Genomic DNA, 15498 nt, shown 5'->3' with positions numbered 1-15498 from the left:
GGTGGTTTGATGAAAGGTAGGGGGCAGCTTGCTGTCGACGCAGCTGTCGAGCAGGGGGGGTATTGAACATGGGACCTTAGAATACTCAGGCCCCTGGGCAACTGCCAGTTAAGTCCAATGGAAGAGATTGCCATGAACATAATGTTTATTAATTTTCGGTTGATTTGATATAAGTAATATATAAAATAATTTCACATAGCATACACAAGGATTGTGGGTGCCAGGATGCTCCGCATCCTGTTTTACCTCCTCCAAATACAAACTAGTATAGACAAAGCTCAATGACTTGGTTACTCCTTTTCTGGCTCCCTACCACGCACTATCCCATCCCCTGAAAAATGTTCTTTAGTGCCCATAAGTGTTACCATCTGTAGGGACAGCCATCAACCATCAATGGTTAGCAACCATTGACCATCAATTGTTTTCCATGCCAAGGGTTTGCATTCAATGCTGGAGGTCCAGTGGTTCTCCACCATCAATGTGGCAGAGGCGCATCAATGTTTCTATTTTACAGCATGTGATGCTTAGCTCCAACCCTTTTCCCATGAACCAAAGCATGGATGTCCATCTAAATATATATCGACAGTTTCCCATTGAGGGTTTAATGCCATTTTCGTAAAACACTGATCGCACCATTGATGGAGACTGTCAATGGTGGACCATTCAATGGCCAGTTCTCAGAGGAAGCTGAATAATACTCATGATAATGCAGGTCCCTACAAACCAGTAATATGGAGGTCTGCCATAGCTGACGCAGTGATTTTCTGATTGTAACACATCTGTTCACTAAGAACCGATGACATCACTAGGTACTATCTGTGATGGCACTGGTTTCTCTTGAGTTCATAGGTTGCATTCTCAACAAGGTCTCCTCCACTGTGGTCGGGGCGCTTGATTGATTTTTTAGCATTTTATTGTTCCTTCCAATGCTTATCTACCTGCTCTTACTTAATGCAGAATTTGCAAACCAGATTGTATTGCATTTTATACATCTGCAGTACAGCATATCAGTTATTTCTGCTCTTATGTGGAGATGTACTTAAACAACTTCTGACCAGCATTAAACATGCCTTGTTACTGAACATGAAAGAATGAACACGGTAAAAGAAACATTTAGGCATTTCTGAGATTCTCTTATTAACCACTTACATCTGTTCCCTCCTAAATGTGTCTTCATAAATAAATGTAAGCAGGAAAACATTCTATTTGCAAATGTTTCATCTGCATTGTAACAATAACACAGAGATTGTTTTCTGAAACAAAAACTGTTAACATTTAAAATTTGCTACCCCATGAAAGAAACTTCAACCTTAGGGGTTGATTCAATTAGCAGCTTGGCCTGAGATGTTCTGCTCTGGGATGGCATACTGTATAACGGGGAGAAGCATAACTAGATTCTCTCCTCATCTCATAGAATGTTTATAAAACTAGTGATGTTCAGCCTAGCATGAGGGGCAAATATATGTGCAACCAGTCATTGGCCCTCATTCCGAGTTGTTCGCTCGCTAGCTGCTTTTAGCAGCATTGCAAACGCTAGGCCGCCGCCCTCTAGGAGTGTATCTTAGCTTAGCAGAATAGCGAACGAAAGATTAGCAGAACTGCTACTAAATAATTCTTGCAGTTTCTGAGTAGCTCCAGACGTACTCCTAGATTGCGATAACCTCAGTCCGTTTAGTTCCTGGTTTGACGTCACAAACACGCCCTGCGTTCGGCCAGCCACTCCCCCGTTTCCCCAGCCAATCCTGCGTTTTTACCTGGCACGCATGCGTTTTTTAGCACACTCCCTGAAAACGGCCAGTTTCCGCCCAGAAACACCCACTTCCTGTCAATCACACTACGATCACTCGAGTGATGAAAGAACGTCGCTCGAGCTTGTGTAAATCTACTAAGTTTTGTGATAAATAACTTAGCGCATTTGCGTACCATGCGCATTCGCGTACCATGCGCATTCGCATTTTCCACCTAATTGCTGCGTTATGAAAAACGGCAATGAGCGAACAACTCGCAATGACCACCATTGCCTCTAATTGAATTAGACCCTATGGGCCGGATGTAATGATGCCCAAGTTCGGCGACTGTGCGGGATGCTGACCAAACTCAGACTTTTTTTTAAAGGGGCAATCACTTACAAGGCATGGTTTTGCCTTGTGAGAGATTGCCCCTTTTAAAAAAAAGTCAGAGTTCGGAGGCCGTGAGGGATGCTGGACATCATTACATCTGGCCCAATGTGTCTTAAACTGATAGACATTAAAGCTGCTCTGATATAAAATGTTTAATGAAGAGGCTCAACTGATGCCAGCCCCCATACATCAGTAGCCCAAGGCCACTGTTCTCAAGGGTAGGTAATACAGAACGGCTAATAAATAAAGTTAACCACCTGTAAATAGTTGGCAAGGCATAGCTGGATCATTGGGCAACCTAGCCTCATACCTAGGACCTGGTGAGCACTGGCAGGACTAGGTTGCATTAATTTGTTTTAATGGTTTCTGTATTTTTTTTGACAAATGGAATGGAAAAAGCGTCCAAACCTGTATGTTACCTGGGTACCATGGAGCCATAATCTGTCTCTGGGTTGTGGCTGTGCGAGTGGGATGGCCATGGATGGTGGTGGAGATTCAGGAGCGATAATGTGTAAATGCTACTTTCAGCCTCCCGCTGAACTTTCAGCATCTCTGTGCGCTGTAACACCGCTGGTGATTCCTGACACACCACCAATGCATGCACCATCGGCACTTGCACCTGCCCTATAGCACGTGCAGTTTTCTGTCTGAGCATGGCCTCTGTGAAAGGCACTGTGCACCTGAGAACTAAGACACTATCACTGACAAACTTTTCTTGCGTTCAGCTCAGGCCGCCTCCCAGTCGCCGCCCAGGAACGGCCATCACTTAACTGCTCCATTTCTGATCCCATCTGACCTTGTCAAAACAGCAGTTTTGTGCATATACTCAGGGTAACATGTATTCTCCACTTGTCCTCTTTAGAAGGTTTCATATATCCCCCCTAAGAGACAGCCTAGCACAGTATCTGGATGATAGGTCAATAGTCGATAGGTCGACACCAAATGGTCAACATGCATATGGTTGACATGGTCGACAGGTTCAAATGGTCGACATGACAACGGTCAGCATAAGGTCGACATGAGGGTTGTTTGGGATTTTTTTGCAGTTTTTTAACTTCATAGTCATGGAGTATAATTGGTTGGCCGAAGCATTGCGAGCGAAACAAGCCATGTGAGGTGAATTGGTCCATTAATTGGGGTTCCATGTGCTTAAAGCTGCAAATTGGCACCCAAAAAACATTAAAAACGCATGTCGACCTTTTCATATGTCAACCATTCCCGTGTCGAACTTTTGATTGTGTCAACCTTTTGACATTTGCACCGTTGACTTTTTGAACCACACCCACTTAGTACACAGGGGCTAATTCAGACCCGATCGCTGCTGTGCATTTTCGCACAGCAGCGATCAGGTCTGAACTGCGTATGCACTGGCACCGCAGTGCGCCGGCGCATGCCAGACAGCCAACGGCTGTCTTAGCCCTGCGATCGTCTTTGTCTGATTGACAGGCAGAGGCGGTCTCTGGGCGGGCCGGCGGCGTTTGGCTGCCGTTTAGTTGGCGTGGCCCGGGCAACGCAGGTGTGCCCGAACCATTGGGGGGTGGGGGGGGGCGCTGTGGCTGCGTGATGTCACACGCAGTCGCTGCGACCCGGGCATCACCCCGCATGTCGGTGTGACTGATCGTAGATGTGCTAAATTTAACATTGAAACCATATATGATAACTAATGAAGAATACAGTATGTAATAGTGTTTGAAAAGTAAATACACGATACCAGCACATATATATGTCCCTCATCAACTTATCAAGGAAAGGTAGATTGTAAGCTCAACGGATCAGAGAAACCACTACAAAATATACAATAAAATTGTCTAGTGGGGAATAATATCAGTTCTATTACAGATGCCAAAGACACAACATAATATAGAACTGGACATCTTAACAGCATTGTAGGCCCTGAACTAGGTGATATACTGGGGCCCTACCCACCCACTCACGGGAATAAAACAAATAATAATCATAACTTATCCCTCCTGCGCTGTCTCTCCACATGCTTCCATACAGTCAATAGCTGTCAGCACTGTGATTGGTGGATAGCTCCAGCCATACACCAATCAGTATGCTGACAACCAATCACTGTCGGACTGCAGGCTGGGAGGCAGGTAGAGGAAGAATTATCTACCTGCCTCCCAAGAATCTCCAGAGGAATGCCCCCGGTCCAGCTTGCCCCTGCTTGAGGGCCCCTAGAGTTGTAGGGCCCTGGGCTGCTGAAGAGCATGCCCATACATTAAGATGGCCCTAATAGAACTCAAGTTATTTTTTGGGAAATGTATAAATTATCAGAGAGTGATAGAGTGGAGAGTGATAAAGTACCAGCCAATCCGCTTCAAACTGCCATGTTACAGGCTGTGTTTAAAAAATGACAGTTAGAAGCAGATTGGTCATCACAAATTTTTATGCTGGCTTGTGGGGTTGGCAAAACACATTAGTATACTAGGGAGATCATTTCTGAAAGTCTGGTTTACAAAAGAGGAGGTGTTGCTCATAGCAACCCAACAAATTCTATCTAACATTTTCTATAATACACCATATAATAATAACTAAAATCTGATTGGTTTCTATGGGTGACACCTACACATTTGTAAACCTGCGCTTTAATACACTGGCACCAACTACTGTTCCTTTGCTACTTAGTTTAAACAGTGTTGCAGTACATTGGAACAAAGATATTATAAGCAGTGGCGGCTCCTACTTCTGATTTCCGGGGTGGATAGGGGGTCTGCTGACATGAAATGTGCAAATTGTGGTCATGTGCACAAATTAACAAGCAGGCTTCTGGGGACTGAATCAGCTGCAGCCTCTAGACACCACGCACGGCTGCAGTTATAGCAGGGAGTGGCTTCCCATGAGAAGTGCTCTGCTATCGCTGTTTGGACTGGCAGTCCCGCAAGCAGAAAACACTTCCCCCCAGGGCTGCCTGTCCGTCATGTGATTAGCATGGAGCACGCTTATAGTTAAGGCTGGTGCGGTCGCATAGATCTGTACAACCCTGCACGCAGGTGAATATCCTGCATTTTGTTACATGCACACAACGTAAGTGCACTTGCGTTCCATGGAGGTCATTCCGAGTCGTTCGCTCGGAAAATTTCTTCACATCGCAGCGTTTTTCCGCTTAGTGCGCATGCGCAATGTCCGCACTGCGACTGCGCCAAGTAAATTTGCTATGAAGTTTGGATTTTTACTCACGGCTTTTTCTTCGCTCAGGCGATCGTAGTGTGATTGACAGGAAATGGGTGTTACTGGGCGGAAACAGGCCGTTTTATGGGCGTGTGGGAAAAAACGCTACCGTTTCCGGAAAAAACGCGGGAGTGGCTGGAGAAACGGAGGAGTGTCTGGGCGAACGCTGGGTGTGTTTGTGACGTCAAACCATGAACGATAAGCACTGAACTGATCGCAGATGCCGAGTAAGTCTGAAGCTACTCTGAAACTGCTACGAGATGTGTAATCGCAACATTGCGAATCTTTCGTTCGCAATTTTAAGAAGCTAAGATTCACTCCCAGTAGGCGGCGGCTTAGCGTGTGCAATACTGCTAAAATCGCCTTGCGAGCGAACAACTCGGAATGAGGGCCCATGTGCATTCAACTACTCATCGCCCCCTGCAACATGACCTGATCAGTGATATAGAAATTCACAAAGAGATTGTTTTTCTGCCATTCAGCTTAGCTACTTTACTTCTCAAAATTCTCAAACCCCCCCCACCATTTTTTTTTACTTGTACCTGGCCTTCATACAATTCTTTATTTTTTTGCTTTCAAGAGTGCCCGTCCTGATTTCAATTTCGAATCAGAGTAAAATTTTCTACAGTTCATAATTTTTGACAGGAAATCTTGGTTACCAGAGTTTCTGAAGCTTTATATAACGCTGGTTATTTGTAGGTGCCCAGATTGACCACATCTTGGCTTATTCCCTTCCCTGACAATTTGCCTACACATTGGTCAATAGGAATTAGCTAAATGTAGATAAACTACTTATATAGGGCATTATTCTTCTTGGCCCGCTAATGCAATGTGATTGCATTGGGCCAGTTTTAGCTGCAGTGTGCATGCGCAGGTCCCAATCTGCCCGTGCGTGCTGCAGCCAATGTTTTTGCATGCATTGATACAAATGCCTCTGCTTGATTGACAGGCAGAGGCGTTCACGTGGTTGTTGGGGGAGGCGACGTGGCTTTGTGTGGGCATGACGTCGTAAATGGTGGCCGCTGTGAACAGGAAAATGGTGGCAGGCCGACTGCCTTAGCAGCCAGACTGCGGAGGCAGGGGGGCTTCACTTATTTAATGATGCAATTGAATTGCGATTGCATTGCTAACTGCCAATAGCATGTTGGGCTGTGATGTGCTGGTCGGCCCCCAGCATGTGATTGCTAAAATTACAAAACTGCAGATGATGCTGAATAAAGATAGCTGCAACCCATACTTACCTACTATTATTCTGTTCTCCGGGAGGGTTCCTAGAGAGGAGGTACAAGTTGTTATGTTCTGCCAGGAGTCTGGAGGACTCCCCAAAATTTCGGGAGTCTCCTGGAAGATTAGGAACAGTAGGCAAGTATGTCAATTATGTTCTGTCGTGCTGTGTTGAGTTCTCAGTACATAGCCCCATTGCAAGCACCTCTCTATTGCAATGAGAGTGGCGGTAGCAACAAATGCTACTCCACAGCGGGAGGTCAGTGCTGGTGCACAGTATTTTCCCTTGTGGCCTGGTTCATATATACTTTTGTCTCAAATAACATTGGTTCAGACTTTAAAATCGCTACACTTTAAAAATCTGTACATACTGTGTCATGTTCCAAACAATAGTGTGACTTTTGCTAAGAAAACAACTTTTCATTGCATAAACCTTGTGGTTTCTGTGGAAAAAAAATATATCTAATTTTTTTCCCACTTGGCGCATGTTTATAATATGTTTTTTCTCCTTTTTCACCATCGAATCTGCACCAAGGAGCGTATAAAGGTTTGACTTGTTTCCCTTTTGTTAGACCTTTGCGTGTCCTCAAGTGTTTGGTCCCTCCAATTCTAGTGATGTGTTTAACCGTGTCCTATGGTACAAAAAACCACACAGATACTCCACTGTTCCTCGGTGTATTGTGCTCTATTGGTCGTGTTTGACGTCCAAAATGGAAAAGAGAATGAAAACTAATATGCTCTTCCTGGTTCTTTTTTTCTTGTGTAGGAACATCCAAGGCCGGAATATGAAACCAAATTGCTTTTAATGAAAGAAAAGTGTAAAAATGGGGTAAGATTGAATTATTTATTTTATAGCATACAGATACAGTATTATGTTTATTATAATTCCTATTGAAACTAATTTCACTAATTACATTTTTCTAGTAGTTGGATTATGGAGTATCATTTTTAAAATATTTGATTTGCAGGAATAGTCGTTTTATTGATGATAATAATAATAATAATAATAATACTAAGATTACCTAGTCCATGCAATAACCATCACACATCCATAAAGGTTCAGTATGTTTGGCCGGTGGACGGGATGCCGGATGTCACAATACGATGGTAGCATCCTGATCTTTGAAATCCCGACAGGGTTGAGGTGAGTATGTTAACCCATCCCCCTACCACCTAATCCTCCACCCTTAGTGCCTAAACCTAACCCCCCCCCCCCTACTCCCTGTGGTGCATAACCCTAACCCCCCCCACCACAGCCTAACCCTAGCCCCCCCAGGTGGTGCCTGAACCTAACCCCCCCCTGCCCTAACCGAAGTCCGCCCGCAATACTTACGCCTCTGTCGGGTTTCTGGCGGTGGCATTCTGCTGGTGTCGGTATTCCGGCATCGGTATTCCGACTGCTAGTATCTCAACAGCCAATATCTTAACCGCATCCCATCCATGACAATGTACATGAAGTCATCCTTGGTTTAAATTAGATAATGATATAATTACATAATTTAATTATTCCATTTTTATAGTGCACAGATATCATAAGCAAAGAATGAGATTAAAGAGGTGTCTGAGAAATTTGCTAGAGACGGTGCATGACAACATAGAGCAGGAGTAGCCAACTTTGGCATGTGAGGATGTTTTGAGTGGCACTCGGAGGGTCCTTTTCTCTCCTACTACGCCTGCTGCGCTCCTCCTTCCCTCCTGCTCCACCTTCCCTCCACGCAGAGGGGTCTTTTTCAGCTCAGTAAATCCTTTCTAAGCCTAAGAAACCAAAGTGTAGCCTGCATATCCAACAAATCTGGGGCCTCTGGTGAGTAAACCTTGCCACAGTTAGAGGGGGGGGGGGGGGGAATATATAGAGCCGTGGAGAGATATAAAGTATACAAGTTGCACAAGGCTGCCAATCAACGTCTGCCATTTACTGTATCTAGCACAGTCTTTGAAATAATAGAAGCTGATTGGTTTCTATGGCAGCTTCTCCATTTTATCTGTCTCCAAAGCTTGATACATCTCCTCTTTAGTCCTGCTAACAGTTGATAACAGAACAACATTATGCATCAGATCTTCCAGATTACAAATTATCATCTGAAGCTGAGCAAACTAGCTTCAAAAAGCAAGTACAAGGAAGGGAATACATATGAAATGCCGGCGGTCATGATGCCGGCTGTCTCACATGACTGACCGCGATATCCCACCACTGAAGATGCCGACATCCCCCCAACCGGCCCCTACCCTAACCCTTAGGGTTGTCGGCTACGGCTAACCCTCGGGGAGTGGTGGCTAGAGCTAACCACCCCGATAGTGCATAACTCAAACCCCCCTAGTGCCTAACCCTAACCTCCCCCGCCCCACCAGGCGCTATTCCTAACCCTGAACCCCGATATTCACCTTTGGGATGTCAACTGTTGGTAATCTGGCACCGGTCTCCTGAGTGGTGTTGGGATTCCGGCGTTGATCACGTGACCTCCGGCATCCTGACAGCCAGGATGCTGAACGCATCCCCAAGAAGGCACTAACATTTTTAGTATTCATCTATTACTTTTGTGTATTCTGTAATAGTCACATCCCACAACATTTGTGAGGGGGAACTACGGACTTTGTGCATGCGACAAAGGCACCTGTACAAAAAGGGGATACCGTATCTCCATTGTACGTCACATTGGGGGTATTGCAATGCCTCAATCTGGGGGAGGGGGGTTTCCAGAGACCCCTCTCTCCAGAATGAATGATTGAGATGAAAATGATCAATGATAAAAATAGTAACTGATCAATTATGAGTGCATTACAATTACAATACTTTTTAAAGTGAATAATGACGTCTTGTTTTTGTTTTGAAAGCTACAAATATCTTTATTGAATTATTGCAAATCAGATGTCCTAATGCTGGTGAACTAGGAATTACATAATAGTGTAGAACCATATGAAGTTAATAGAGCAGAGAGATAAGTGGTAACCACAAGCTACAGTGTGTCTAAGCATTACCGTATTGCAGATTGAAATAAAGAAATATATTATAAAAGTGGCCTCCTGGGAAGGATGTTGCTATTGGTGCCTGTGGAATTAAAAACCCAGTGTGGGGATTGTATATTATTGGTATATTGTTATGATAGAATAAACAGTACAGTACAAACATTTTATATATGGACCATAAGCTGTTTGAGAGCAAGGTACCCAACCATAGAGAGGGTGGGTGAATCAAGAACGGATTTTACAAGATCAATGACTGAGAAGAGAAATTTTGGGATCACCAGAGGTGCCACTCTCCGGGCAATCTAACCGTTTGTTCTGGGATAAAAACATTTTGTGGTAAGCAAAGAGGAATTAGTTTTAGCTAACCACTTTGTGAGGGAAGGTTGGGGTTAGAAATTCAGAGCATCACGCCCAGATTCCTAGCATGATATATGCAGGCGCAGATCCAGAGGAGGGGCTGCAGCTCAGTTCACAATTCAAATAGGGGAGGCACACCAACTGCCAGTGAGTCAGTTTGAAATGGCAGTTGGTGACAGTTAGTGTAGCTCCCCTATTTGAAATTTGAACTGACCTGCAGCCCCTCCTCTGGAGCCACCACTGGTTTGGTGTACTACAGTCAGGGTCGGAATGGTCCATGGGGGTACAGGAGAATTCCCTGGTGGGCCCCACTGCTAAAGAACCCCACCTCCTCCTCTAATGTCAGGTTCTAGAACTGTACTTGAATAATTCTATGTTACTCTATGAGGGTCAGGAACTTGACAGAGCAGGAACATGGATGAACATTGGCGCTTGGTTTGTTTCTATAGAAACTACACCAAGATTTGCCCCCTGACAATCAAAATTAGCGATTGGGTTAACTGATCTAATGTTTTCTTGTGTGAAAATAAAAGACTATTGCAGACCAAGAATGTAATTGGGATAAAAGTGACCAACACTTAAGACTTCCCAGTGGCAATAACTTAGATATAATAATTTTTATTTTTTTTACAATGGCATGTATTTGGCTTTTACTAGACCTAAAGCAGTTCTCACTGAGTAATAGACACTGGCTGGTGTGTATTATTGTACTATATATAGACCGGATAACATCATGGGGGGTGGGGTGGGGGGGAGGTGAGGAATTAGGTGTAAGAATCAGGAAGTGAGAGATTTTGTGAGCTTTCCCGTTTTTTAAAGTGGCAATCATTAACATGGTAAAACCAGGTTAATGTTCCCATGTAAATGACTGCCACTTTAAAAAAACAGAACTCTCACAAAATGTCTCACTTTCTTATTCTCACACCCTATTACGTTCCCCGCTATGTGCTTTATTATTATACATATGTTACATTGTACTGCATTCCCAGGGCTATGGTATATTCACCACAGAGTTCATAATCTGGTAGATTATACTGTATGAACGAACTATCAGTAATTATAAACAGGCCCAGATCATGCATTGTAGTAGCTATTTTGTCTGCAGGCTATGTCCTCTCTAATGGTTGCCTGAGCATCTGTAGTGACTGTCCACACCCCCTGTGGGGCAAGACCACACCCCTTAAGCATGTGCCCCTATCACTACATTCCCCCTGTGGCCCCTAGACACTTCAGTCTGATGCCGACTGCAGTTTTACAGGTGAAATTAATGAATAGTTAGAATACCTAGAAGACCAAACCCCACCAAGCATTGAGATGACTTATTTACATTTTGACTGACTGCACTTTCAACATAATATTTTCTAGCTACATCTATCTGTAAGACCTCATTACTGCTTACGATAATGAATGCAATACCTGAGGATATTGAAATGTAACCAGTCCAACTTCAGGCACAAAGGAGAGCAATATTCAGAATTCCGTTAATATGGAGTATTAAGTTACCCCCGATACATCCAGCCTCTCTGTTACTGTACACATGGCTCTATCTTTTTTCCAAGAAATTTACAACCACAATCTGGCATATTTGTTTTTGTTTCTCCTGTGAAATACGCTTCCATTATCCAAGATTTAAATGAGGGTGTAGTCTAAAAAAAACGCAAGCCTGCTCAGGTTACTTTTATGACCCAGAGACATCTGGTAGCCTATTAGAGTGATCAGTATTGAGTCAATATGATGTCATCATTGCAGGACGCTATCCCTGTCCAGACATGTGGAGAAGTGTAACTTTTTTACCCAAGAGGGGCATTGACAAAGGCTTGGGTATTATCTCTGTATCAATATCGCCAAATAACATTTCCCATTAAATATAGGATTAGGCTCCGAGGGGACTAACACGTGACATGGAAACTTTGCATACACGCTACATGCTATCGAGTAGGGCTCTGCGGATAATGTGCTAAAAAAATAAACACGTTGAAAATTAACATTTTTTTTTTTACCACAGAATTTGTTGCTTGTCTAACTTAATACAACATTATCCTTCCCAGATTTAACAAGTTTGGTCCACTGTGCTGATATAAATACATAGTAACTACAGTTCCTGGGAAAATAATCTGCCACTTGCCCAATGGGCTTTGCATTATATACAATAGAGTTTAAGAAGAAAAAAAAGCAAGTGCTACAAAAGGCATATGGGCCAACAATGCATTTTTTTCCAAGTTCACAATGTATAGCGCTGGCTTTCAAATTCCATGTAATACATAATTGATCAGGTGCATTCAATCTGGCTGAATAAATGTTAGTCAAGCAGCATCATAGCTGTGTGGTGTGAATTTAATATTGTATTGAGCCCCTAAGGCAACCCATGATCCTTTCAATCACAATTAAAATGCTATGCAGTACATTTATCATGGACCTGAACAGATAGAAAAACACTAGGTTATATCTTTAAACTACAAATACATACATATATATTAAATAAAAGTATTCAGAGGGCGCACTGTGACTTCAACTCCAGATATTGGAAACCAGCATGAACCGAATAGCAGTATTTTTTAATCAAACATTAAAAATATTAAAATCATACAGAAGTATAATAGTTCATAAGCACATTATTCATTTGTACATATGTAACACTTCATAAATACTTTCCTAAATCCAACGCGTTTCGTCCTATAAGGACTTCATCAGGGGTACAGTTCGTAGTATGTGTACTGTTTCGGGTGGGTCCCGTGTAACCATAAAGTTTATTATTAGTGATAACCGTATTCCACTGGTAATAAAGGTATTTGATGTGTGGTATTATTAAATGAATCTTAAACATCAAAGGTCTTCCGTGTAGAGTACGGTGGAAATATATTTGAGTTCAAAAATTGCCCATAGCCATTTATAAACTGTCTTCAAGGGTTTGGGGGAGATCAGATAAGATTTTTAAAACCAGAATCAATGATACCGGACAGGAATCCAGATAGGCCAAAGCCAACCAAATAGTGAGATCCTGGACCTTGTGACTGCCTTCTCTCCTCAACATCAAATACCTTTATTACCAGTGGAATACGGTTATCACTAATAATAAACTTTATGGTTACACGGGACCCACCCGAAACAGTACCCATACTACGAACTGTACCCCTGATGAAGTCCTTATAGGACAAAACGCGTCGGGTTTATGAAAGTATTTATGAAGTGTTACATATGTACAAATGAATAATGTGCTTATGAACTATTATACTTCTGTATGATTTTAATGTTTTTAATGTTTGATTAAAAAATACTGCTATTCGGTTCATGCTGGTTTCCAATATCTGGAGTTGAAGTCACAGTGCGCCCTCTGAATACTTTTATTTATTATCTTTGTTTATCTCCCACTAGCAGGGAGACTTTCTTATGAGGTGCTGCCAAATCCCATATAGCGCGAGTTTGGGTTATTGTTGTTTAGTTGTACATATATATATATATATATATATATATATATATATACACTGCTCAAAAAAATAAAGGGAACACTAAAATAACACATCCTAGATCTGAATGAATGAAATATTCTTATTAAATACTTTGTTCTTTACATAGTTGAATGTGCTGACAACAAAATCACACAAAAATGATCAATGGAAATCAAATGTATTAACCCATGGAGATCTGGATTTGGAGTCACACTCAAAATTAAAGTGGAAAAACACACTACAGGCTGATCCAACTTTGATGCAATGTCCTTAAAACAAGTCAAAATAGGCTCAGTAGTGTGTGTGGCCTCCACGTGCCTGTATGACCTCCCTACAATGCCTGGGCATGCTCCTGATGAGGTGGCGGATGGTCTCCTAAGGGATCTCCTCCGAGACCTGGACTAAAGCATCCGCCAACTCCTGGACAGTCTGTGGTGCAACGTGGCGTTGGTGGATGGAATGAGACATGATGTCCCAGATGAGCTCAATTGGATTCAGGTCTGGGGAACGGTCGGGCCAGTCCATAGCATCAATGCCTTCATCTTGCAGGAACTGCTGACACACTCCAGCCACATGAGGTCTAGCATTGTCTTGCATTAGGAGGAACCCAGGGCCAACCGCTCCAGCATATGGTCTCACAAGGGGTCTGAGGCTCTCATCTCGGTACCTAATGGCAGTCAGGCTACCTCTGGCGAGCACATGGAGGGCTGTGCGGCCCCCCAAAGAAATGCCACCCCACACCATTACTGACCCACTGCCAAACTGGTCATGCTGGCGGATGTTGCAGGCAGCAGAACGTTCTCCTTGGCGTCTCCAGACTCTGTCACGTCTGTCACATGTGCTCAGTGAGAATCTGCTTTCATCTGTGAAGACCACAAGGCGCCAGTGGCGAATTTGCCAATCTTGGTGTTCTCTGGCAAATGCCAAACGTCCTACACGGTGTTGGGCTGTAAGCACAACCCCCACCTGTGGACATCGGGCCCTCATACCACCCTCATGGAGTCTGTTTCTGATTGTTTGAGTAGACACATGCACATTTGTGGCATGCTGGAGGTCATTTTGCAGGGCTCTGGCAGTGCTCCTCCTGTTCCTCCTTGCACAAAGGCGGAGGTAGCGGTCCTGTTGCTGGGTTGTTGCCCTCCTACGGCCTCCTCCATGTCTCCTGATGTACTGGCCTGTCTCCTGGTAGCGCCTCCATGCTCTGGACACTACGCTGACAGACACAGCAAACCTTCTTGCCACAGCTAGCATTGATGTGCCATTCTGGATGAGCTGCACTACCTGAGCCACTTGTGTGGGTTGTAGACTCCGTCTCATGCTACCACTAGAGTGAAAGCACCGCCAGCTTTCAAAAGTGACCAAAACATCAGCCAGAAAGCATAGGAGCTGAGTAGTAGTGTTTGGTCACCACCTGCAGAACAACTCCTTTATTGGGGGTGTCTTGCTAATTGCCTATAATTTCCACCTGTTGTCTATTCCATTTGCACAACAGCATGTGAAATTGATTGTCAATCAATGTAGCTTCCTAAGTGGACAGTTTTATTTCACAGAAGTGTGATTGACTTGGAGTTACATTGTGTTGTTTAAGCGTTCCCTTTATTTTTTTGAGCAGTATATATATATATATATATATATATATATATTTATATTTCTTGGATAGCCCAAATAGAGATAAGTCCATTATTATAGTAAAGGTTTCTCTAACTTACGCTGAGCGCAGTAATTGAGGATGAATCTGCTACTGATCAGAGCTAAGTCAAAAATCTTGCAATTTAAGATAAAAATTGGTCCCCATGGCTTTGCTAGAAGTTCAGAACAGATTTTCATCTCCACCCTAAGTAATCCCGTGAGTTGAAATAACTTAAAAACATTGACGTTTTAGGAAATGGCTGATAGTGCTGCACCTAGAGGAAATCCGGAGGCAGGGAGAAGTAAATTTATGTACAGTATTGTACAAATTGTTTTTCAAGGCATTAGTTGGCTGTGTTTTAGCCATAATCTCTTAATGTACCAGATGTGTGACATCGGCAGTTTCTTCTGCAAAGTGACCTGGTCATTGGCCGGAGTTAAATGGTTAGGTCTGTGTTGCAGAGTCGGTTTTCTGTGTGGCGTAACACACAGTTGTTTCAGCATAGTGTGTACAATTCAGAGTTGCGCGCAGGTCGGCCACCATTATGTACGTTTGCACCAGTCCTATAAGTACTGTAGTGCAA

At 43.3% G+C, this 15498-nt stretch overlaps 1 protein-coding gene across 1 annotated transcript in view; it reads left to right on the top strand.

Annotated features, from left to right (window-relative positions):
* ANO2 (anoctamin 2) overlaps nt 1-15498 on the top strand; it is a 498883-nt gene that overhangs the window by 280362 nt on the left and 203023 nt on the right. Inside the window, exon 14 of the mRNA XM_063928499.1 lies at nt 7285-7347. Within this exon, the coding sequence (XP_063784569.1) occupies nt 7285-7347 (63 nt within the window). The remainder of the gene's footprint in view (nt 1-7284; nt 7348-15498) is intronic.

Source organism: Pseudophryne corroboree, chromosome 6 (assembly GCF_028390025.1).
Source record: "Pseudophryne corroboree isolate aPseCor3 chromosome 6, aPseCor3.hap2, whole genome shotgun sequence".
NCBI classification, from domain to species: Eukaryota; Metazoa; Chordata; class Amphibia; order Anura; family Myobatrachidae; genus Pseudophryne; species Pseudophryne corroboree.
This window is presented reverse-complemented; position numbering and strand designations above follow the sequence as displayed.